Genomic DNA, 26,601 nt, shown 5'->3' on the forward strand with positions numbered 1-26,601 from the left:
TATAAGTATTTTATTGATTTACAGGTAAACGGAATCTTTGTACTACGATAGTTTGATTACAGTGGAGTTTAAGTGCATGGGACTGTAAATACTGCATGCTTGTGACATAACTGTATGACATGTCAAGACAATTGTGGGATTCGAAACAGACCAAACCCCTACACAATGACAGAGAAAAATGGTCTGGCCATGCAAGACTAAGTGGGAGCATAGTGAAGGCTGCTGCTGCAGTTAAACATATAAAAGGCAATTAAAATTTTCAAACATACTTAATACACCTTGTACAAACGAACAAAAAAGAAACATACACGTACCCTCCACGTTGAGATGAGAGCGCAGCGTCTATTTGGTTGCTAGTGCCGGGAGCTTTAGCGAGGTCACAGCAGTGTACTGTCTGTGGTGGTGAGACTGGTGATTGGCTGGTTAGTGATATCTCAAATGATATGGTTTGATCACCGCCATTCATTCTGGGTACTGTGGCTGTCGTCTCCTTAGGAGATACGTGTTTTCCTTCCACCTTCTCCATAGATTTGGAGTCAGTTCTTGACAGAGCACCTCCATCCGTCTCCATTTATATTGCAGCAGTCAGCAGAATCCCGAAGAAAAGACTCTTCACCTTTGTGACGTCACTGTCATATGTTAGCTCGCGTGATATCCACGAATTTTTTGGCGCGAATCTGTTCGTCAGTTGCGCCAAGAGTAATCATGCCCCAACAGCGTGGGATACTGTGAGTGGTGCACTGTTTGTAATACAATGTGTGGTAGTCAGTAAAGATGTTGTCAAGACTCGTGTAATCGTTGTGTATATAGTGGGCGTAAAATAGAACCACGTACAATATTGTGATTGTGTTTTCCCCACTTCAGCACAACCTTTAATGACCACTTGGCAGCCTCCATTAGGAATTTTTTTGAATTTTATTGCATAATGCTCTCCAAATTAGCTGTTAGAAAGTGTTCAGATGGTATTGCCCACCAAAGTACCCAACCTTGAAAAGGATATTATTAAGCGCATGTAAAGAGTGGCCAGATCCAGCTAACATTAATTCTTAATTTGTCCTTTTATTTTTATAGCAACTTTGACATGCTTCACACAGGTCCCAGGGATCATGTTTGTGGTCACTTGTGTCCGAGGACTCACATACATTAATACAACATTATTTTCATTGTTTCATCAATGATGGTTCTCCCTCTGGGGTGGTACAGTAAGAGCTTATACCGTTTGCTCATGCATTTGTTTGTATAATTTTAGAGGCTGTATATTTAATTTTACATGTGAAGACTATGTGCTTGTTCTGTAGTTCTTTCCTCAAGCCCAAGTCAACTACTACAACCCCAACGGCTACAACAACGTGAGTTGACATTTAGTGTATTATTGTGTGTACAAGGAAACTGACAAAGCTGTATGTGTAACGTTATGCTGACTTGCACCTACTGATATTATAAACTGCTTGAGATATGCCTGGCATTTGGCTTAATAACAGTTTTTTTTACCATATTCCAATTATTTTCGAGGCAGCATAAATGTTGTGAGATTTTAGTGGTACCTGGGATGCAGTCCCAGAAGGTGTTTTTACAATTTAATTAAAGGCTTCGGAATTGAAGCTAAAGCTAACAGCCAGTCTATGCACTAACTTTTCTCCAAGAGTTGGACTTATTCTGGGGAACACCATGGCTGAATTAATGTTCAAAGTTGTTGTTGTTTCAGTACCATACAACTCACCATACACTGCAAGTGTAGCAACCATTGTCAACTACAACCAATCCTATTCAGTTAGCTACTGTTATGTTTTTTTGCAAAAAAAAATTTGGCAATTTATATAGTGTGCATTACAAACTGTGTCATGATGTTACATCTTGCCATAATTACGAGGAAAATGAATTTAATATTATCACTCCATCATTTTCCTTGTGTTAAATTACCAGTCATTAGACTCATTACTCATATTACCAAACCCTTCCTGTAAGTGTATGGACTCAAGTGCATATATTTAATTGCGATGAAATCTCATTGCATATATTTAATTGCGATGAAATCTCATTTATGACAAAAAAATAGCCACAAAAATGAGATGAATAAGGAAATGTTGCAAAGTACTGAACATGTGTTTGGAATAGACCATATATGCATGCTCTATTGAACGAAAAATAGTTTTACTTTGCATATTTGATAGTGAACGACTATCACAATTCCCATACTAAAGTGCAGGTAGTGGCTCAGGCTATAACTCACTACTAGCACTATGAACAGGGGTCCTCTTTCCAGTTACTCTGCTATATCAGGTAGAGGAATTGCTCTGGATGAAGCACTCGTAGCTGATCTCTTTTCTGGGAGTCACTATGATTCACATTTTTTTCCATGTATGCCACATTGCATTTGTTCACTGTTGTGACGTGTTAAAAAATTATTAAAATATTTAGGGCAGTGCATATGGTCTATTGTCACTATAATAAGGTTTTCTTATTTTAACATGTCTTTATATGACATAAAAATAGCACAACCTAAAGCACACTTATTGTATGTATACATAGACCAAAATAATGTCAAAACAAGAAACAAACAGCAGCACCTTACTAACAAAAATGGTAACTTATTGTGAGCACTCACTAGCCTGAGTAAGAAAGATTTCACTGTACCATGTTGTCTCCTATCATAAACAATTCTTTCCACACCAGATCAAGCACAGTTAGTAGTAGTAGTAGTAATGGAAAGACTACAAGTGTTACTGGAGACAGTTCCCCAATTAGTAGTAAGAAAGTATCAAGGAAGAGGGCAATAATTGATGATGATAGTGATGAAGACATTACCCCTCCAGTAACCAAACATGCCACACAGCACTCCCCACCCTCCGCTACTGCCTCTACTTCCAGTGATATGGATCAACCTTGTTCTAGTAGTTCACTACAGACATCACCTGCTGTGCTTAGTACACCTCCAAAGAGAGTAACTGGTACAGTGTACGTATGTACTATGTGTGTATGGTTGTGTAGCCACTAGACTCTTCATGGTGTATTTGTAGGCTGTAGCTCACTGTACACTGTATGTGTTTGGCAAAATGTATTGTGACTTTTCTGCTATAGCTCGGAAGCACACTGGAAAGAGAGTATCTAATGGAACTACTAGCAGCAGTGTATGTGTATAGCTGTTTGTGCGTGCGTGTGTGTGTAGCAAATGGAAACACACACATATATTCAAATGTACATCATACAGCAGAAGAAACTGAAGATGGAAGAAGCTGACAAAGATAAGATTGAGGATGACACTAAACCAAACACAAACCCCGACTCATCTCCCAAAAAGACAACTGTTGATGCAACAGTCACTACTCCTGATAAACCTGCTGTACCGATGGACACCAGTGTAACCAAGTCTACTCCAGGTGCTTTTCACTGTATATAACATACAGAACTTCTGAAATAGCTGTATTGGTATGAAGAGTACACTTTTGTAGTGTACTCTGTTTCACTTATATGGTCCGATTAGTATAACAGGTGGTCCCTGACATTTCCTTTGATATATTGCCATACAAGTTGTTGTTTCTTTACACCCTGGTTCACTACAACGTGGCACACTCTAATTCGTGCATACTATACGCATGCGTACATTAGAATTTGTACTCCTCTCCTTTGAGAAAAAAAAATGCAAGTTTAGAGAAAGAAAATGGAGGATTCACAATGTTGCTATAGTACTTTGTATGTGCATGCATGGAAAAGTTTGTCCAGTCATGGCATTTCCTCAATTAGCCGACTTGGTGGTCAACAATCTCTTTGTGTGTACCCTTCAACATTAACTTCGTATGCCAGCAACTCAGCAGACCAAGCTTGTGTACTATGTCAGTACAGTAGGAACCCACTTATTAGATGCTGAGGGCCCCAAGTCACGAAGGTGTACTGGTTCCCCTATCACAAAGGTACATGGTAAATGACTACCTAGACGCTGCTCTGGGGCAACAGCCATTCTTTGTGACAGACATGGATGAACAAGAGACAGCTTTGTCCTAGGTGCACAGCCAAGCAAGATCTCTGCTGGGGTTCGACCAGTTACTGAGTGAGGGGTATTGTGATAACCTGTTAAAACTTTGTGAGCTTTGTTTCAATAGTGTCCTGCTTGTTTGCCTTGTTCAAAGCTTGCTTTACCGACCTAACCATGTTTTCTACTAACCCGTTGGATGAGGGGTGGTATGGCAGCATGGGTGGTACCATTGTTGGTCATAAAATGGCAAAACTCAGCAGATGAAAATGGTCAGACACCAGTGTCACAGGAAGCCCATGTGTTGCAAATAATATATGCCTTAACTTATCAGCAGTCTGTGCTGCTGAAGTTGAACTCACTACAAACACCTCTGGCTATTTTGAGTTAGCATCTATAGCCACTAATACTAGCCAGTTCTTCCATTGAGCATGGTCAATATGTACATTCTCCCAAGGACCATGTGGCACTAACCAGGATGTGCCGGTGCTACTGGGGGAGTTGGGGAGCACTGGTGACATTTCCTGGCCAGGAGTTCTTCAAGTAGCTGTGCATGGAACACATCTGGAATCACCACTCCACTGCCCCAGAGAGGACAGCCATCTATCACTGTGAAATCGTTGTGCCTATTATGTAGTAGGGTAAGAGTGATTCATCCCTTTTACCAGGGCCATCTGCCATGCTGCATGACTTTAATCACAGCGGATAGTACTTTGTCTCGTTGTGATGCCTTGGAAATCTGTGTGACACACACTGGTAACTGTTCTGTGTCAACAATCACATGTACTTTCTCAGCTCCATCACATTCCTCAATTACACTAAGTAATGAAGATAAGCAGTCTGCACAGTGATTCTGTATGCCTGCATGGAGTGTGCTCAACACCGTATTGGTATGCACCTAACACAAGTGCCCAACGTTGCGCCCTTGCAGCTGCAAGGGGAAGCATGCCTTCCTTTTCACCTAGAATCTCACACAATGGTCTGTGATCTGTCACTAATGTGAAGCCTCTCCCATACAGGTACTGATGAAATCTATGGACACCAAAAAATGATTGCCAACACCTCTTGCTCAATCTACGCATAGTTTTGCTCTGCTGCTGTTAATTTCCGTGATATGAAACTATTGGGTCTAACATCACCATTAGGTATTACATGAGTCAGGCATGCTCCCAGGCCATAAGCTGAGGCATCACAGAACAGTTTGATAGGCTTCTTCACCTCAAAGTGGATGAGCATACTACAAGAGCTGCTTTGCTGTCACAAAAGCCTTCTGGTGTTTTGCTTTCCAAACCCATTTATGCAATAGCTGGTGGAGTGGGTGAGGGTTGTGAGATAGTGCAGGAATGAATTTGGAATTGTATGTAATCATTCCCAGGAAGGATTGTAACCCTTGCTTATTTTATGGGATAGGGGCCTCCTGAATTACTCTCACTCAACTTTGTGTTGGCTTGATAGTATACCTTCACTGGAAATTAGATGCAAAAATTCTAATTTGTTTTGAAAGAGCACACATTTATTCTTGTTCAGACGCAGACCATACTCACGAATTCTAATCAACACTTGTCCTGGAACACCATGTAGAACTTGGGCCATGGCTTTCTGCCAAAGCACTGGGGCTGTGGAAATCCCAAAAGGGAGTCTGGTATATTGAAATAGCCCAATGTGTGTATTAATGGTTAGCAGGGGCTGGCTACTTTCCGCTACTCGCATCTGTTTATAAGCCCAAGAAAGATCCAGTTTGGAAAAGGATTCCCCATTGGTACTGAATATCTCTTTAAGGGGTACACCTGTGGTGAGATCAGTGGATTCACTGACACTTTGAAGTCCCCACAAATATGAATCCCCCATCACTACAACAATTGGTGCAGCCCACTCACTTTGTTCCACTACAATTAGTTTCCCTTCCATAACTTGAGTCTGTAGTGCTTCCTTCACTTTGTCCTTCAGGGCAAACGGCATTGGCTGATGGCGATTTAACTTGGCAACCACTGATTTATCGGCAGTGATTGTAGCCTCAATCCCTTTCAGTAAACCCGACTCTTCATTGAAAATGTCAGAATATTGACGAAAAAAGATTCTGATGACAAGCCCCAATGGATGTTTTGTGGTTCCGGGTAGACTGTTTCAGTAATTCAGACAAATTGAATTCAGGAGGTACATCCAACCTCTGTCAAACAATGGATATCGTGTAGAGACATCCACTACGATGAAAGTTGTTTGAATTTCACAATCATAAATTTGCACATCCACTTGGCACTCTCCTTTCACCACTGAGGGAGTCTGATCATATTGCTCCAAGGTCACTGTGGTTGGCAAAAGACTGCAAGCTACTGTTCAACTGGTTTTGGAACAAAGTCCAGGGGATGGTGGAATGTTCAGCTCCTGAATCAACTTCCATTTCAATTGCAACACCATTAATGCTCACGTTCACAGCAAATTTGTGGCTAGGGTTAGACAATTAATAGATGTTCTTCAAGTAGCCCTCATCACTTTCACTCTCGACATAGTGTTCTTCAACCTCCTCTTCATCCACTTCCACATAGTTGGTGTAGCTTACCACTGACTTTTGTGGTCTTGGACTTCTTAGCTATGTCTGCCTTCTGTTTAGATCTACATACTTGGCTATGTGACCCAGCTTCTGACAAAAATGACACTTTACATTGCAAAATCTGAAAGTACTGACCATGTGGCCTTGACCCCCACAACGGTAACATAGTCCTCTAAAGGTAACAGCACTCACTGGTATTGTCTCCTCAGGGTTTCCAGTTTGCATACTTTCTCACTCCTTAGTAACACCCTCAATAGCTCTGGCTCACTGTAAAGCTGAGGCTGCAGTCGAAGTCTACCTAGCATAACAGTTCTTGTTGACGTTTGGAATCATGGAGCCCACAAGCAAACTGGTCTCTGATTGCATAATTCTGCGATGAAGTGATTCATTGTCACATTGGTTTCGTTTGAAAAGTGATTCATTGTCACGTTGGTTTCGTTTGAAAATTTTGAAACGTTCTGCTACGTATTTAAATAGTCTTGGGATGGAGATGTCTGGTGAGACGTTCCAGTATACTGTCCATCATAAGTTCACCCACTGACATAGGGCTCGCCAATACCTTGAATTTTGTTGGCCCAACAATGTAAGGAACAGAGCCTTCTTTCAATTGTCACCTTGCTTGGTCTTATGTTGTTAGAAATCAAAACGTTAATAGGAATCATCTGCTGATTCCTTCCACTCATGAATGCTTCCATTCATCATCCTCATCACCAAAATGTTGTATCTACACCCTGGTTCACTACAACGCATACTCTAATTCATACACACACACATGCATTCGTTACATTTGATTGTAAACATATACAACACAAGTAACCTGTATGTCTGACCATGATGAAGTTTGAATAGATGTACATCACCCTCCCTAATTGGTTCAGTGTTTGAATGCTGGAATGTGTATTGTGGGACATTTAACCATGTTTATGCTCTATTCTTGTAGAGTCTGATAACAAGAGTAAACCAGAGAAGAAGAAAAGGTCTGATAATATGTACAATGCACTTGTATATCGTACATCAATTAAATTTGGCAGTGAACTAAATTTGGCGAATTGGCGATTCATCACTAAACCGCCAAATTTAAATTTCGTCAATATTATTTTTATACGTTGTGTCCAAGCTTTTGATAGCAGTTGTTGAACCAGACCAAGTGTGACTTTGTGGATACTACACCTTATTGGTAAATTAACATTTCACGTACACTCAATTAGTGGGCATGGCTCTATGTAAGCTTGCAGATAACAACAGACATGAATTCGTGTGCAGCCATTGATAAACAACGTATGCCTACAGACAGTGTAATGGTCCTGATAAGTAGGTGTGGCCCACTAAAAGTCAGGACCTGGAAAGCAGGTCAGATCCGAACCTGGTTGGGCTGGTTTAATCATGAAAACGACTAGATGCATGCAGTGACTGAATCTACATTCAGCACAAAATGGATTGCACACTAAAGCATGTGCACACTTTGTCCATACACCACTCCCGTTCACCGCCAATTTTTCAGTGAAAGTATTTCGCCAAATTAGATTTTTACATATTTGTTGTTATACGGTATACGTTAGGGGTGAAACAAATATCAAATTTTAGAAACTAATAAAATGAACGAACAATCTAATGTTTAGAGTTTTCTGTATGGCTACGTAAATATTTGAAATGGACACATTCACCCTGATTTCTACTACAGTTAAAATGACAGTTTATAAATGACAATTTTAGTATTAGATGTCTAATTGGCTGATTAACGAATACAAATATTCTTAATGAATGAATGAATAATGAATATTTGTATTATTCATTTCAACCTTAGTATGCATATGTATGGTTGTGAAACATTTGTTGCTGTGTTTGAGTTTTGTTTGATTATAAGAGTGTGTGATCTTTGTTTGAAGAACTTGAATGATGTATATATATGTATGTACAAGCATATTAGAGCTTTTGATTTCTTATACTCTAAGTAATTATTTTTGTTTATGTTGTAGTTACAAGGGAGAGGTACATGTGTGTGCAGTAAGACCTCAATTATCCGAACCCTTAATTATCCAAACAGTATAAGTGACTGCTCTATTAGAGTATTTTGTCATTATGTGAATGTTCTATTAGAGTAATTGTATGTTCTATTAGAGTAGTTGAACAGAACTCTATATATAAATGGGCTTCATTTATCCAAACAAATTCACTTATCTAAACACTTTTATGATTGAACTGGCACACAGGTGTTTGGATAATGGAGCTCTACTGTAATATTCCCACATTTTGCTGAGAAACTTATTTACTAGTGAGCTGGTGAGATCAAAGTGTGATTATGGAATACACACATGTACCATGTACAGAACTTCTCAATCTTTGTGTATAGTTTGATGCGCATGCTGCATCACTAGATGTACTTGCTAAATGCAATGCTAACTTTACCCCACAGCACATGGACTGCTAGTAGCAGTAGCAAGAAAGGCGGTGGTGGTGGTGGTAAGGGTGATGTCAAGTATGACCCAACAAGGACTGGGTATGATCCTGTGGCTCATGCTTGTTGGGAACGAGGAACAAAGTAAGAATATCATTCCTTGTGGGTCTTTTTTTGATAATGTGTTTGTAGGGTACCATATCTAGCCCTGTCCACCACATTTGCTGCAATAGAGGAAACATCAGCTAGGTAGTCTCTGTGTGCGTGTGTACGTGTAGTGTGTGTGTGTGTGTGTGTGTGTGTGTGTGTGTGTGTGTGTGTGTGTGTGTGTGTGTGTGTGTGTGTGTGTGTGTGTGTGTGTGTGTGTGTACTGAGTAGTGCTATATAAATTCCTCTTTTTAATCATGAATCGTGTGAGACGTGAGCTGGGTACATGTCTTACATACATTTATGTTTACTATATTTTACAGTCAGTTAATGAAAGAGAAAGTATAAGGATTTTTGCAATAGAAAAGTTCTTCAGTTGACTTCAACCTAAGACTTGGCAAAGTGCAAACTACTCAATTTGCACTACTAGAATTTCATCCATGAAAGTTCCACGAAACGTTTGAACTCAGTTTAAGCACGTTCATGAAAATATTTTCATGCAAATTTAATGGGCAGATTATTTTCATGAATGTACAATGAATCTTGTTATGGAGCAATACTTGGTGTACCTTCATGTACTTATGCCTGTAAAAAGTGTATAATTGTCAGTGACATGTATATGAAATAACTACAGATTTTATAGACAAAAGTCACCAAACTCTAGTAGTACTTAGCTATTAGCTACTCTAATAGCACGTAGACCTATCAGAATACTTTGAATTGTCATTTCAATGTGTGAATTTAATGGTGAGATAGTTGATCTCCATATAAATGTGCAATACAGGTATATGTACTGTAGATATCATAGTCACCAGGAATTATTTGACTGGTCTTACACCTTCACTCTCACAGGTTAAAGATCATATCAATACTGACCAACTTCTTCAGATCAGTGATAGCTCTATCACCTGATGAACTAGTGTATGCTGTATACCTGTGTCTGAATAAGGTGTGTATTAGTATGTGTGTATACTTCTGTGTGTGTGTGTGTTTGTATTGTATGTCATTCAGTATATATGTCTATGAAGCCTGTGATACTGTAGTGGTGTAAGTACTTATGTTTGTAAGGCAATACTAGTATATGAACGCCTTAGTTTGTCTCTTAAGTGTTTGTATTTTTCTGGTCACTTTGGCATACTATATGTGTAGGCTGGGCTGTGTCAGTATGGTGTACGTGTATAGTTGTGTTAAAGAATTGTATTTTATTACTCTGTATACATTGTTTCTAGGATATCAGTATTTTAAACGTATCTTTCTGTAGTTAGCACCAGCTTATGAAGGCTTGGAGTTGGGTATTGGAGAGTCAGTGTTAATCAAGGCAATAGCTAGTGCTACAGGTTTGACAACTTAACATTTACGGTTGGTTAATACACTCTGTTTCAATCATAGGTCGCAGTGCTCAGCACATTAAGGCTGACTTGAATGAAAAGGGTGACCTTGGAGTAGTGGCTGAGGTGAGTAATTGTTGTTAGAGCAAACAGTTGGGGGTATGACTGACAGCCAGACTTTCTGTAACTGTGTGGCAAATCCCTAAATGGATAGTTACTAATAAATTTGTGACTGCTTTATTAGAAAGTTTTGATTGCACAGTACATGTTACCGTCAGTTCACAATTGTATGATTAGCGTTCTCATTTTCCCTATTTTTGTTCTATATAATTATTGTTCACATGATGAGTCGTTGATCTCATGTTGATCAATCATTAATCACATGTTGACTCATTGATTACATCCACCACATATTATAATTTTGACTCATTGATCACATGTTGATCACTGTTACACAGGCTAGTAGGTGTAATCAGAAGATGATGTTTGCTCCACCCAAACTAACACTGGTCACTGTGTACAAGAAGTTGAGGGAGATAGCATCCATGACTGGAACTGCTGTGAGTAACTAGCTAGAGATGTAGTTTGTAACAAACAAGTTAATGTACAGTGAACATAATGTTAATGTGTGCAATGTAATTATTATAGTCGATGAACAAGAAAGTTGACATTATTAAAGGATTGCTCATTGCCTGCAGGCAATCAGAAGCAAGATACCTTATTAGGTATGTGATATGTATGTAGTATTTACACATGTCTATATGTGAAACATACTGCTTTAAATTTTAAAACATTTGAATGCTAATAATAATTGCTAGGAATTTTTCTGAATGTGTTGGCTTAACATACAATACATGTAACTACAGACATAGGAATCTTGCATATCCTTTCAAGCTATCCTGTGCAGGTATACACATGTTATGTTGTAGGTCACTAGGTGGTAAACTGAGGATTGGATTAGCTGAACAGTCTGTACTGATGGCATTGTCTCATGCTGTAGTGTATACTCCTCCTGGGCAAGGTATGTGTTTGTGTATGTCTGTCTGTGTGTAGTGTATGTGCGTGTGTGTGTCCATATGGTGTGCTGAGAATAAATGTATAAAGTGACCACATAACTGGTGTGTGTTCTATTAGAGTATTGGACAAGCATTATGTGCATATTATATTCACTAATCTGTTAGCATCTATCAGACAGTTTACATGTACAGTCAGTACTCAATGTTTTGTCACTTTCTAATATGTCATTGTAATTTATTCCAGACTGGCCATTAGCTGTCACTGATGCTAGCAAGTCATCAAAATCTGATGCCTTCAAGAAGCAGTTAGAGGAAGCTGCTCTGATCATCAAGTCGACCTACTGGTACACTACACGTTATAGTAAATGCACAAGTGTGTGTGTGTGTGTGTGTGTGTGTGTGTGTGTGTGTGTGTGTGTGTGTGTGTGTGTGTGTGTGTGTGTGTGTGTGTGTGTGTGTGTGTGTGTGTTGCCCTCATGTGGTAGTGACCTGCACTGTACTATTATTAGTGATGTGCAAAACTCCACCAAAATTGTGTATTGTTAAGATATGATAATCTGCATTCCAAACCAGATGTGGAATATATTAAAGATGTACTAGCTATTTTGTCAGTTGATCTTTACGTGTGTGTACAATCTTTAACATATATGTGCCTCCAGAATTGTTTATGAAAATCAAATATATGCGTGGGGGCTCAGACACATACAGATTTTGCTAAAGTGCACCAGTAGCTAAAAGACATCCCCACAAGAAAGTTTGGGGAAATGCTCCTATGCTTCTTTTGTTATATAGTCGTTAGAGGTGTACCGATATGGGTTTTTAGCATGTACCAATATCTGATATTAATGCCACTAAAAGAAGCTGATAACCGATAGTCGATCCGATATAGATTTAAGTAAACAAAGTGCACATTTATCTACTCTACAACAACATGTGCATGTATTCATTGCTATACTCTGCCTGTGGTGGTACACAGCTTGGGTTTCTATTGTGCAATCCCGACAATTAAGCACCGACAAACATTTTATGTATACTCCCATGAAGCCTTCAACAGATATTTCTGCATTATTATTCTGCATACTAGTGAGAAAGCTGGCACAGCAAGTTTCCTTGGTTATCTTGTGACCCTTCTTTTTATTACAAAGTACTCTATAACTGCTTCATTTGTAAAGACTGTGATAAGCTTTCCAGCAACAAACACTAGAATCACATGTATTCATATAACTTCTCATAGCGTAGCGCTTGTTGCAGAGTGAACAATAAGCCACTGTAAAAGGCCACATGGATAACGTAGAAAACCAATGCATAATCTGTCTATTGCCACTGTATAAATATTGGTGTAACAAAACTAGTTCTAGCACAAACTCCACGACGATTAGCACAACTAATTTCACCCCCTTTGGCGATGCGAAGGGATTCCGTTAGCACCCCATGTCTACGGCCATTACGGTTTTGTTCACGTGAGCGAATAATTATTTTCAAAACAATTACAACACCTTATGCTTCTGTTCTGTTACACTCCCCGTGATTGATTTGCGGGTGAAAATCAAGCATACATAGTGACCTAACCTATTACAAGATGAAAAGCAAATGAAAAAACCATAACTAGTACAACTAAAGGAAAGAAAATGAAATTATAGCCTAACATAACAATTGAAATGGGTTCAGTTTCAGCTCACTTCTGACCTCTACGCAACTTCTCCCCAGCTATTGCTGCCTGCCGACGAGGATGCTGACTGAGTGTTTCATCATTCCCTTGGGTAGACTGATGTTCTTCAGACAATTCAGCAGCCAGAACAGTTGGAGGATTCAAAGCGACTTGTCTTGCTCTCTCCGACAGGGGAGACTGAGCTTTCACTTCAAGGGGGTATAGGTGCTTTATGGAACGTCTCAATAAAACTGCTCTTTTTCCACCAGACTTGTCAGCGACTTTGACTACGGCTGCTCGGACATTGTCATCTCTTCCTGGTAATAACTCCTCTACCACTCCCAGTCGCCAAAATGCTCGGTTGGATAGATCACCTTTAACTAGGACTACATCTCCCAATTTAATTGATAAACTTCCTTTACTACTGGTTCCCTGACGATGGTGTTCTCTCAGACTCAATAAATAATCCTTTCTCCACTTCATAGTAAATTGAGACAATAAATGCTTGTGGTGTTTAGCTCTTCTTGTGAGAGATTGATGTGTACTGATAACTTCAAAGGTTTCAGAATTCGGCATTGTTGTGATCTTTCTACCATAAACTAGGTGAGAGGGAGACAGTGCTGTGCTAATTCCCTCCTGGTCATCATAAAGGTATGTGATGGGTCTTGCATTCAAAATTGATTCTATTTCCACGATAACTGTGTGGAGCTCATCGAAAGACAAGTTGGCTCGACCAATAGATTTTTTAAGGCAGCGTTTCACTGAGCGGATCAGTCGCTCCCAAAATCCACCCCACCAGGGAGCCCACTCAGTTATAAAGGTCCAGGTGATCCGATGATTACTGTACTACTTCTGATGCTCGAGAAATCCGTGCTATGATCTGAGATGAAGCCTTGAAGGTTTTAGCATTATCAGTTATGAGTGTTGACGGAAGCCCTCTACGGCTGGCAAAACGTATAAACAATCGAAGGAAAGTATTAACAGACAGATCTTGTGCCAGTTCCAATTGCACAGCCCTTGTAGAAGCGCAGGTGAACAGACACACATAAGCCTTGTTGGAGTCGCCACCAGTTGAGGTTTCAAAGGTGTAGAGAGGCCCCGCAAAATCTATTCCAGTATTTGTGAATGGAGCATCTTCTGATACTCTAAGACTTGGCAGGTCTGGAGACTTGACTGATGCATATGGAATTCCCTCGAATCTGCTACAAACAACACATGAGTTTAACACTCGTTTCACAGCTTGCCTTCCTTTCAAGATCCAGTAACTTTCTCGCAGGGTGGACAGTGTGTCAGCGATTCCACTGTGCTTTACTTGCACGTGGACATGGAGTATCAGTAAGTCAACAAAAGGATGCCGCGTTGGCAACAACACTGGAGTCTTAGAACTCTCTGGAACATTTGCATTCCCAATTCGCCCTTTACACTTAAGCACAGATTCTTCACTTAAAAACAAATTGAACTGATCGGCTCTGATGGGTTTGGGAGGTGACGGGTGTTTCAAGTGACTGATTTCCGAGGCAAACATTTTCCCTTGAATTGACTGGATCCAATATTGTTCAGCTTTGTTCAATTCACTAGCTGTTGGAACACAGTTCGATGTTTTAGGAGGACATAAAATCTTCGCAAATCTCAATACGTATGCTGTGACTCTAAGAAGCTTGACAAAGGATCCAAATCTGCGACAATCAAATATATCTTCCAGGTTTTTTGAAGGGCGGCTCAGATTAGCAACCAGGGAGTGAGTGTTTAAAGAAGGACTCTTGATTAATTCTGACTCGACAGTGCAACTGGTGGGGGGAACAGTTGACTCTGGCCACCTTTCCTCTGGCAACTGCAAAAACTGAGGTCCACACCACCACAATTCACTGGACAATAGGCTCTCTCCATTAACACCCCTCGACGGAAGATCAGCAGGATTACATGCACCAGGACAATGCCTCCAGCTCCCCGCAGTGGAGCGGGTTCTAATCTCATTAACACGATTGCTTACATACTGTTTCCATTGTCTGTGGTTACAGATCCAGTGCAACACGGTAGTCGAATCAGTCCAGTAGAATGGTGTGGGGTTAGTCGGCAGAGAACTAACAACTGTGGCAGAAAGCCTCGAGAGTATTAGAGCTCCAAGCAACTCAAGTCGAGGAATGGTTTGTGGCTTAGATGGTGCAACACGGCTTTTGGATGCAACCATCCTAACTTGCACATGGCCACTCCCATAAGTTGAACGAAGATAAACCACTGCTGCGTATGCATGACTAGAGGCATCACTGAATCCATGAAGCTGGATTGTGTCCACATCATCGTAACTTACTTCAAAATAGTACCTTGGCACTTTGACCCTTGACAGAAAGTGCAATTCAGAAACTATGCTCTTGTATTTCTCTAGCAGTTCACCATGAAGGGGATCATCCCAACATTTGTGGTCATCACACAGCTTCTGAAACAGTATCTTCAACTGTATAATATACGGACTCAGGAACCCTAAAGGGTCAAACAACTTTGCTGTGAATTTCAAAAGAGAACGTTTAGTAAATGTAAGTGATTCAGCATACCTTATCAGCTCAGTGAAGTTAAAGGTCAAATCATCAGTACCAGCATTCCAGGCTACGCCAAGGAGTTTAACAAGGTCATCATTTGCCTCTGCTATGTAACCAGTAGTGGCCTTAGCAAATGATTCATCTTCTTCAGACACAGTTCCTGAACTTATCTGGAGACGTTCACTCACTTCAGATCCCTTAACATGATGAAGTAACTCTTGTGAGTTTGATTTCCACTTACGCAGGTTCATTCCTGCTTCTGACATAACCTTCCTGGCATCACGATAAAATTCGATTGCTTCAGTGACTGTGTTTGTACCTGACACCAAATCATCTACATACAACGAATCCTGTAATTTACTCACTAACTCTGGAACACTGTCTTTGTATTTCTGCAAATGATGACAGATGACGGCTCCCAAAATTGCGGGTGATGGTCGAAGGCCAAATACTAGTCTTGCAAAACGGAGATGAACTATCTCGGACTGAGGGTTAGTTGGGTTCTTTAACCAAAGGAAACGGAGAAGGTCGCGATCTGGCTCTCTTATGCCTACCATGAGGAAAGCCTTCTCAATATCAGCAGCAACAGCCACACGATGAAATCGAAAACGGATGAGCACTTCAAACAATTTGGGTATGTAGTTTGGGCCTTTCTGCAAACAGTCGTTTAATGAACAGTCATCACCTGCAGCTCGAGCTGAGCCATCATAAACGATACGGAGCTTTGTAGTTTGGCTGCTCGTACGCACCACTCCATGATGAGGAAGATAATGAATGGTTGAACTAGACTTATCAGTCGAAGTCAATGGTTCCTTGACGGTTTCAACAATACCGAGATTGATCTGCTCTTCAATTATTCTACTGTACTCTTGCACTAATTCGGGCTTAGAGCAAAGTCGCCTCTGCAGCAACTTTAATTGTGTTTGACACATGGTCAAGTGGTTGGGTACGTCTGGATGACCATCCCTCCATGGCAGCCCCACCTCATAACGAGTGCCATCAAAACTTATTGAGGAAAGAAACAACTCTTCATTCTCAGGTACAGTAGAATTCTCAATGACGCCGATAGACTCAGTGTCCCAAAATTTCTTCACTGCTGATAGCAGTTCAGAATCTCTGTCCTTGAACACAGAATTGTCAAGGCCTGCAGCTATACTAACATGTGTACGCGACAAGGGACTTGAGCCAAGAGGGGGAACCGGTCCGGAAAGAAGCCACCCAAATTTGCTGCTGACAGCCACAGGCCCTCTTTCACCCCTTCGCAAGTCACCGGTAACAATGGTCCAATAGTAATTGGAACCCACCAGTACGTCAATAGTACCATGGTCATCTGTACCACTGTCAGCCAAAACCAAATCTTCAAGATGTGCGTAACTCACAGGATTAACAACAGAAGGTAAGGGAGAGCATATGACTGGGGAACTTAGAGCAGAGATGGTGACAACATCCTCAAGGCCTGGCTTCCTTAAAGACAACTTCACTACACCACATGATTGAGACTTGTACCCAGAACTTCCAAATGTGTTGAGATGTAATTTTTCAATCCTTATGGGCTTTAGCTTCAGTTGACGTTGAAGTTTCTCAGAAACGTAGGACAGTTGACTGCCACTATCAAAAAGTACACGGACCAGAGCTTGAGGCTGCTCACTCTCCCCAGATGCCACCACTCTAGCAGTTTGTAAAAGGACAGTTTGAGGATTCTTCATACCAACATTGGCAGTGCTGGAAGAGGTCTCCACTGATTGTACTGCTTGGTTACCTGGCTCCTTTGGTGAGGGATTGAGTCGGTCACAGATAGATTGGTGATGTTTCCTGTGACAGTGCCTACAACTCTTGGTAGAAGTGCAATCTCGCGCCTTGTGATCTGGCCTCAGACAATTAAAACATCGGTTGGCACTCAGTAACAGTTTCTTACGGTCTTGAATGGTCTGAACCTTGTCACATGAAGCCGAAAAATGATCCCCATTACAGTATGCACACTTGACCTTCATTTGGCTGGCAGAGAGTGCATTGGCAGTGGGGTTGTGGTTTCCTGATGAAGATCTATTGGAAGGTGGCATGGGTGGTTTAACTGCATTCATTCTCACTCCCTCGCTAGCTTCTCTTGCCTCGACCTCAGCTTGAATGACTTGCATTAGATCATCTAAACTCCACACATCATCCTTGGTCTCTCTTGCCACTCTCAATCGTATTTCTCCAGGTAACTTGGACATTATTATTGGTATAAGCAAACTGCCGTACTGGGTGGAGCCAATCCCCAAAGTAGCCAACCCTCTTATGTGTACTGTTATCTGGTCATAGATATACCTCAGAGCCTGGGGACGATCATTAGCACTGCAGGGTATCTTCACAAGCTCTTCCATGTGTGCACAGATAATATGTTGAGGACGTCCAAAACGCTGTTTCAGTAATTCAACTGCTGCATCATAGTTGCTATCAGAAAGTGTTAAGCCCTTGATGGCACGGGCAGCTGCACCATCTAGCAAGCTAACCAGATAATTAAACTTGTCAATTTTTGTTAACTGATTGTTATCGTGAATTGCAGACTTGAATGAGTCCCAGAATGATGTCCATTTTGTGACATCCCCTTTGAACGTGGGAAGGACCAACTTTGGAAGGCGGGCCTGGGCGCCCACAACAGAAGGAGCTCCGGATACGGTAGAAGTTACAACGGGTGAGCGACGAAGCTTCATTGATTCTATCTTTCCCTTGCACTCCATAATTCGGGCGACGACCGACTCAGATTCTTCCACTTCCATTGATATGTCCTTTATATCACATAACGATAAGGCTTCTTTGTCCAATTCAGCTAACGACAACAACTTGGCTTCCAACTGGCGATAGATCACGTCTAGTCTAGTGTACTGATCATTAGAAACAGTAGCGGTGGATGAGATAGTGTTTGTCTCCTCTAGTAACTTAATCACGAAGCTCCTATTAGCTGCCCGGATCGCTTTGCATCGTTCATATTTGACTTGCTTTTCTTCGTCTCCCATTCGGCTGCCGATCCACTATAAAACAAAAAAAAAACGCGAGAGAAAACACAGCGAAATGATAAGGCAATCACCTGTTGGGGTGCCTGTTCTAACCCGGCACCAAGGAATTCAAAGTTTACAGGTGACTTCGTGCCCCACGTTGGGTGCCAGATGTAACAAAACTAGTTCTAGCACAAACTCCACGACGATTAGCACAACTAATTTCACCCCCTTTGGCGATGCGAAAGGATTCCGTTAGCACCCCATGTCGACGGCCATTACGGTTTTGTTCACGTGAGCGAATAATTATTTTCAAAACAATTACAACACCTTATGCTTCTGTTCTGTTACAATTGGTAGCAATATCAGTCCTCCTGCTGTTCTGTACCGATACCGATATTGGCCATATCAGTGGCTGATATTTTAGCCGATCCGATTATTGGTACACCTCTAATAGTCATTAGATTTGATCTTACAGCATTTTAAAATTGATCCTTCTAACACCTGACTGCTTTATTAGACTACGTAATTCTCTGTTATAGTAGTGTGATCTTAAGAGTGTTTGCGAGAATGCCGTTAAAATTTTTGGGGGTTCAAGTAGGGCTGGGAGGTAACTTGATTATTATTGTAAAACTTGTTGTACTAATAAAACGATATAATTGTATTATCCAAATGTTGTTGAAACAATGTTATCACAATTAAAGGTATAGGAAAAGGTGGGTGGGCCAAAACATGCTTTTGAAAATATTGTGGGGACCCCCCCCCCTCCCTCCCACCAGTTCCAACACCCTTGATCATGATGTCAATGTTACCAGCTAGGGTATTAATTACAGAATGGGTTGTTTTTCTAGTCTAATAGTGACATTGTTCTGAGCTATATCACATGATCCCATTAAGCAGTGGACTTGCAAATTAGACACCTAAAATATATATATATTGAGATACACTATTGGAGCAGGAAAACACTCTAATATAGCAGTCACTTACAAATTGAGTAGTTAATTTAAATGATCAGCTATGTGATCATTAAATTAGCTATACCATGATGTTTGATAATACTGTGATAATCGTTTTATGATATACCATACCTTTACTTCATTTCACCACCTCTGCTGTGTATATTGCATACCGCTAACTGTTGTATCATCTTGTATGCTGAATGTGATGTAGAATTTTACTTAATATTGACATGTAGTGTGCTGCATACATCCATACAGTGTCGGTGTTGTCCTCTCACTACAGTGAACTACCCAGTTATGATGTTGTTATACCAGCACTACTTCAGTATGGTGTGAAGGAACTACCCAATCAGTGTAAATTAACACCAGGTAGGGATGGGCTGTGTGTACATGTGTTTGGCACATGTTGACATACACTGCACATTGTGTTTTGTGTGTATATTCACACACTTATAATATGTTAGCTTGCACAATGTTGTATGAATGTGTCATTGTGGTTGTTGGGTATTGTACAGGTATACCACTGAAGCCAATGCTGGCACATCCAACTAAAGGTCTTGACGAGGTACTTCGTAGATTTGAAGGAGCAGAATTTAGTAGTGAGTGGAAATATGATGGGGAGCGAGCACAAGTGAGCCTGTATGTGTGTTTTGTATATTGTGTGTATGGTGTTTGTGTGTGTGTTTGTGTGTGTGTGTGTGTGTGTGGGGTGGGGTGGGGTGTGTCACAATGTGGTCCATGTATCTGTATCTACTGTAGTAACGTATGTTCATTGCACCTTCTGTATATCACCTCCAAGTACACATGGACGTCAGAGTAAGTGCGACCCACTTTTTGGCATCTGGAATTTTTTTTTAAATTGATTGATAAAGGTAGTGAACATAGTTTAATAATGGAAACAATTGATAAATCTAACCTTTCACCCAGAACAGCTTCATGTCCATTTTGTCCATATTAGGTGCCTCTAAAACCATAAATTACCCCTGCTGACAAGTGTTAACATCATAACATAACCTCAAAGAATGTGTAAATATGTGATTGTAATAACTGTTATTGCAAGACAGGATGTTGATGGTCACTTTGGTACCATCCCTAAACCTTCCAGCAGGGTTGTTATGTCTGCCAATATACACACAAACCAATTAACCAGTTATTGCCAATTATTAACTGGTAACAAAAAATTTGTAGGTGTACAGCACTGCTAACTAGCACCTTGCATGTGCCCAAAATTGCCTCCAAATAGCACTTTAAAATGCAAAATTTTTTCAAGGGAGAACATGCTCCCAGACCATCTAGGGGAGCCTCACTGCTTTCACTTTACTCTGACATCCCTGAGTACATGTATCACATGTGTATGGTTTGGTTTACCACAATACATCTCATTCCACAGATCCATGTTCTGGAGGATGGTAGTGTACAAGTGTATAGTAGGAACTCTGAGAATAACACAAGCAAGTATCCTGACATCATCGCTAGAATGCCTAAAGTACATACTTTTAACAATTTGTTCCCTCCCAACAATGTTATATTGTTCCCAGGTACTCAAGGATGATGTTAAGTCATGTATTATTGACTCTGAAGCGGTTGCCTGGGATACTGAGAAGAAGGAGATCCTGCCATTCCAAGTGTTGAGCACCAGAAAACGAAAAGTGCACAAATTGTTGTGTTGTAAAATATATGTGTGTGTATGTACTACATAAATCACCAGCAAATATAGTCTGAAAGTACATTCTAAAAGGGTATATGTTACCATGTACAGAAGCTCTTGCGGTATATGATTTATTTTTAACTGCGTTCATGCATGAACTCCTGACCTCTCCCATATTTAAAGGATTGTGTACCAAATTTCACTATGGTTGCCTGATAATCATTAAAATCTATTTTGGATATTGTCATACATGTATGTGCTTGGATAACTTGCATTGTAGTGTGTGTGGTAACTTGTACACATTTTATAGGACGCTGATATGAGTACAATCAACATACAAGTTTGTGTATATGCATTTGATCTACTCTACCTGAATGGAAAGGTGAGTTAGAAGTTATGTACATATAGGTCACTATGTTGTGTGTGTGTTTGGTGTAGTCCTTGGTGAAGGAGCCATTTCGTGAGAGGAGAAATCTACTGAGAGAGTCATTCAACGAGTGTGATGGAGTGAGTGGTGTGTACATGTTAGTCTACTGTAGCTGGTAAGCCTTAAAGTAACAACCTATCCAATTCTTCAGTCACTAGCTGCTAACATTTTGAAGTGAACTTCCTTTGTACTAGTACAATTCTTGTATGCATGTTTTCTATGAGCATGTTGGCCTGTATACTATAATGTATCTATATACCTATATAGGAGTTTGTGTTTGCGAAGTCAATGATATCATCTAACGTTGAACAAATCCAAGAGTTTATGGAGGAGTCAATTAAAGGTGAGACTATTGTGGTATAGTAAGTGCTGTGTTTGCATTTGCTTTCATATTCATTTCCCATTGCTAAATTTATGCATGTATGATTGTGCAGAGGCGATTTAGTTTTATTGGTTTAGTGTTGCTATTATGCTTTGCATGCTTAACTCTTAAACTTTCATAATCCAGAAAACTGGATTTAAACTTAATAAACACACATGCCTTGCACAAAGCGCTGTAACTTTTGAAGCGCTTGTCCTATGGCTACACAATTTGCATCATTCTACTCGTGATGTAACATAACAAGGAGTAAAATGATACCTAGGGTTTTACCCTAACGCTAAACAGTGAGGCCAACTCTAGCTGTGTAAGTAACTTTTTGGTTACTTACACAGCATGTATACCCTTGCAAACCCTTTGTATATCATGCAAACCCTTTATATAATTATCCGTAACTTGATGGTGGTTGCTCCTATCACCTTGCAACAAGTTCCGTTCAAAATGCCATTAAATTTTCCATCACCGTATACTACTCACGTGAGTAAACCAGCAATCAAAAGCAAACACATGGCTAGAATTTGGAAACACAGAGACACAATTCGCTATTGTTTGTCGCTTCATAACAAGTAAGCCGCTGTAGTTAAGGTGTTCATATAACCTTCTCAAAGTAGCCCAGTGAACAGACTTTTAATCAAACTGTTGTTGTAGGCTATAAGAATTAAGTTACCCCACCTAGTGTTGCCATGTGTGCCCATATTGTGTAAACACACATTTCCCAAAAGTTCTCTGCAGGTTTAAGGGTTAACTGTCACTGGTCCACCCAACATTAGCATATTAGAGACACTGATTGCGATGTTATCATGTTACATACATGTACTATTATACATTATTGAGGTCACTGTGAAGGATTAATGGTGAAGTGTTTAGACAAAGATGCCACTTATGAAATTGCCAAGAGGTCCCACAACTGGCTGAAGGTACAAAAGCATGTGATACAGAGTGACATGTCATGTTACTGATGGTTCATGATACAGTTGAAGAAAGATTACCTTGAAGGTGTTGGGGACACTCTGGACCTAGTGGTAGTTGGTGGTTACCATGGTAGCGGGAAGAGGACAGGCAAATATGGTGGATATCTATTAGCTTGTTATGATGATGAGAATGAGGAATATCAAACCATTTGTAAAGTGTGTGTGTTTGTGTGTGTGTTTGTGTGTGTGTGTGTGTGTGTGTGTGTGTGTGTGTGTGTGTGTGTGTGTGTGTGTGTGTGTGTGTGTGTGTGTGTGTGTGTGTGTGTGTGTGTGTGTGTGTGTGTGTGTGTGTGTGTGTGATATGTATTTATTTGTGTGTGTGTGTGTTGGCTGAGTGGGTGAGTATGTATGCGTGCATGTGTAGTTTGTGTACCATATTGTTTCGAATTATGGCCCAGGTGTTTTTTCATTAGCCACTAAATGAGACTGGCGACTATATGAGACCATCGTTTATATACAGGTTCAGCAATCACTTATTTCTTAAACTGAACTCCATCCCTCAGTGTTGTACTCTCCTTGATGTTTTCCTCAGTATGTTTCACAGATTCAAACTTAAAAGAAAGTCCATGAAATGGTTTTTACTTCAGACACTGCACGGAATTCTTACAGGGCCTGAAATTACATTTTGGAAATAATCTGACAAATCTTGTAATGTGGTCAGATATATTCAATAGTGCTGTACTTTCTAAAAGTGTTCAGACATTAGCCAAAAATGGTTGGAAAATGGTGGGTATTTGTCCATGATTTCAGGCTATGTTGTTAGGTGTTCATTTGTGACCCGGCATTTATTTCTATAATGATACTATTACCCCCAGTGACTAAATGGGACCAGGCATACAAGAACATCTGTAATTCGAGCAATATGGTATTGTGTGGTGTGTATGTATGTAGTGTGTGGTGTGTGCTAGTGCCTATAAAGTGAGTAGATCTCACATGTGTCAGTATACTCCCTGTACAGTGGCAGACAAAATAGTTTCCATTGTGTTTGCATTGTTTTTCACAAATGTAATGCAAACTTTTCACTTAGAGAAATGCCAAGGGAAATACAAATACAATGCAAATGGAATGCACAAATGCAACACTAGTATATGGCAGTACAATCTTTCGTCAACTGTGCAATGTAGCTTTAACTATTTTGTTAGTCAAGGATTATTATGATTTTTGTAGCTATATAGACTACATCATCTTATACCTCATTGCAAGATGCTAGCTTACATACAGTAATAGTAGTAGTAGTGGCAGCGGCAGTAGCAGCAACAGTACATCAGCCAGTGTAATGATATATACAGTTTTCAGTCCACCTTGACATCACACCTTTGACAGCAGCTTCTGTAGGGTCACTGTAGGTGCTCTTGAGCAATCATACTTACAGTAAGAATGCACAGGTACATGAAATAGCTAGTCATATGATTGCTCACCTGAACTTTAAAACTCCAATTTTGTTTATTGACTAGTACCCACCCTTTTCTCCAACACTCCATAAACTAGTAATCCCAAACACAATGTTTAATGGATAAACGCAAACACTTTACTTAAAGAACATGATGCAAACACATGTGAATCCAATGCAAACAAAACAGGTACTTTATTTTGTCCACTATTGTACTTGTATTCATCCACACAAGTACACACTTACAATATTTATTCTAACAGATTGGCACAGGTTTCAAGGATGATGAGTTAGATAAACACACAACATTTTTTAAGGATCATGTGATCGACCAAGCAAAGTTATACTATTGCCATGGCGATGGTGAACCACCAGATCATTGGTTTGATGTTGTACAGGTGTGTCCACCAGGATCACATGATCTATGCATTGCATCATGATGTGTACATTAGGTATGGGAAGTGAAAGCTGCTGACCTGTCCATCTCACCAGTATACAAAGCTGCATCAGGAATTGTGAGTTACATGAATGTGTTATTGTGGTATATAGTAAACCTGCTCCTATATAATCACCACTTCTTAATTTACCTAAGGTACACTGATAGTATGACTCCTGTGGTCACTATGACGATTATACCATCTGAAGTATGATCATCATACTAAGTGACTGCGTAAATATTAGTATTTGAAACTTTGGCTACCATACACAATGTTTTACTGCACAATGACATGTACTAATCTATTAAATAGAACTTCACTGAATGATGTGTGCAATCGTTATTTAATGAACAGTCCATTGCATTCACATATGCATTTGTGTGCTATTCTGTGTTTGCTTAGGTTGATCTAGAGAAGGGGATATCACTCAGGTTTCCACGTTTCTTGAGAATTAGAGATGACAAGAAACCTGAAGAAGCTACGACCAGCAAGCAGGTAAGGGACACATAACCAGCTACTATCATGAAGAGTATTAGTACATAGGCACATGAGTACAGTCTGAAAAGCTTGGCCAAGTTAGTGTGGAAAAGTATTATTCCTAAATATAAAATGCCATATCAAACATGTGCATTTAAGCCAAGCTCATACCATTTCAGAAAGTTTGGATAAACGAATCCCATTCATTTATATACAGAGTTCAGTTACAACACTCTAATTTTAGGCAAAATATTCTAATAAAGCAGTCATTTCCACATGGCCGGATAATGGAGTGACCTCTGTATATTTCAATCATATTTTGCATTGTTATAGCAGCCAAGTTATTAGAGTGAAAACCGCTCATGAATATGAATTACTACTACAAAACCAGACTTATGGCTACTAACAGCAGGGCTAATGCTGCTGTTGGTACAATATATCGAATAGCGAACAGTCTTTATTCTTTGTCTATAGAGCCAACTGCTTTAACAGAAGACCACATACACGTACACAACACTAGAAGTGTTTCTTTATCTGGTCAGAATTACATTGCGTTATAGCCAGTGCTGGAAACATTTAATCTATTTCCTTCTCAGAATAAACTAACTTCTCTTGCTTCCAATTCAAAGCATGTTCACCTATTGAGAACAAGTTCTTTGATGAATTTTAGTGATGATACTATAATAGCGTTAGCCATAAGTCCAGTTCTGTACTAGCAATTCATGAACAGTTTTCACAGCAAAATATGTTTTGACTACAACTACGAAACTTGAATGAAATATATATGGTAATGGCTATGGAAGCAAGTGCTGCTGTAAAACAATACATACCATAAATGGGTCACACAATCTAGTAACTAAGAATATTAGTGGGATAATTGAATTCAAGGTACTCATGGCATGTTCCTGGGATGTAGTTACAATGATGTTATGGATGATCGTAGCTAGAAGATGCATTTCATGTTTTCTTGAATCTATAATTCTTTTCTTTGATATTAGTGTGACTGTATTGCTTATTATTCTGTGTAGATTGCAGAGATGTACTGCAAACAGAAAAATGCTACTAAACCATCAGATGGTGGACAAAATGAAGATGACTCCTTCTATTAATCCACTGGTCACTCATATCACACCTTACAACACTCACATGCTTACATTCATTACTATCTAAACATTGACAATACAGGAGGAGTATGGTTACCAGAAATTCCATACTTATGTAAATGTTATGTTTATTTTTAATGTTCAAAGCATGTATTAAGCTGCGGTTCCCCCATGTGAGGTATATAATTGTATCATTGCAATCTAGGGTTGAATGATAACACAATATAGTGCTCCCTTGTTTATCCAAACACT

General features: G+C 39.9%; 2 protein-coding genes across 7 annotated transcripts in view; one reads left to right on the plus strand and one right to left on the minus strand.

The window, feature by feature from the left end:
* LOC136250818 (BAI1-associated protein 3-like) overlaps nucleotides 1-647 on the minus strand; it is a 40,745-nt gene extending 40,098 nt beyond the window's left edge. Inside the window, exon 1 of the mRNA XM_066043125.1 lies at nucleotides 315-647. Coding sequence (XP_065899197.1) covers nucleotides 315-571 — 257 coding nt within the window. The 5' untranslated portion in view covers nucleotides 572-647. The remainder of the gene's footprint in view (nucleotides 1-314) is intronic.
* LOC136250819 (DNA ligase 1-like) lies at nucleotides 574-26,495 on the plus strand. 6 transcript variants are annotated; one of them, XM_066043126.1, is made up of 28 exons: nucleotides 574-728; nucleotides 1,299-1,349; nucleotides 2,674-2,948; nucleotides 3,079-3,128; nucleotides 3,209-3,377; nucleotides 7,456-7,492; nucleotides 8,929-9,054; nucleotides 9,103-9,159; nucleotides 9,910-10,006; nucleotides 10,319-10,394; nucleotides 10,447-10,511; nucleotides 10,844-10,945; nucleotides 11,034-11,110; nucleotides 11,315-11,406; nucleotides 11,646-11,774; nucleotides 19,776-19,886; nucleotides 20,033-20,148; nucleotides 20,908-21,003; nucleotides 21,056-21,166; nucleotides 21,476-21,547; nucleotides 21,604-21,672; nucleotides 21,860-21,935; nucleotides 22,806-22,888; nucleotides 22,946-23,098; nucleotides 24,596-24,730; nucleotides 24,785-24,847; nucleotides 25,172-25,264; nucleotides 26,275-26,495. In XM_066043126.1, the coding sequence occupies exons 1-28, from the start codon at nucleotides 637-639 to the stop codon at nucleotides 26,353-26,355; spliced, it is 2,754 nt and encodes a 917-aa protein (XP_065899198.1). In that variant the 5' UTR covers nucleotides 574-636; the 3' UTR covers nucleotides 26,356-26,495. The 6 variants fall into 6 exon arrangements, with proteins under 6 accessions (XP_065899198.1, XP_065899200.1, XP_065899199.1 ...); XM_066043128.1 differs by having other exon boundaries at nucleotides 11,646-11,745; nucleotides 19,801-19,886; XM_066043127.1 differs by having other exon boundaries at nucleotides 3,212-3,377.
* Nucleotides 26,496-26,601: the final 106 nt, after the last annotated feature.

The sequence above is a fragment of the Dysidea avara genome, chromosome 3, assembly GCF_963678975.1.
Source record: "Dysidea avara chromosome 3, odDysAvar1.4, whole genome shotgun sequence".
Classification (NCBI taxonomy): domain Eukaryota; kingdom Metazoa; phylum Porifera; class Demospongiae; order Dictyoceratida; family Dysideidae; genus Dysidea; species Dysidea avara.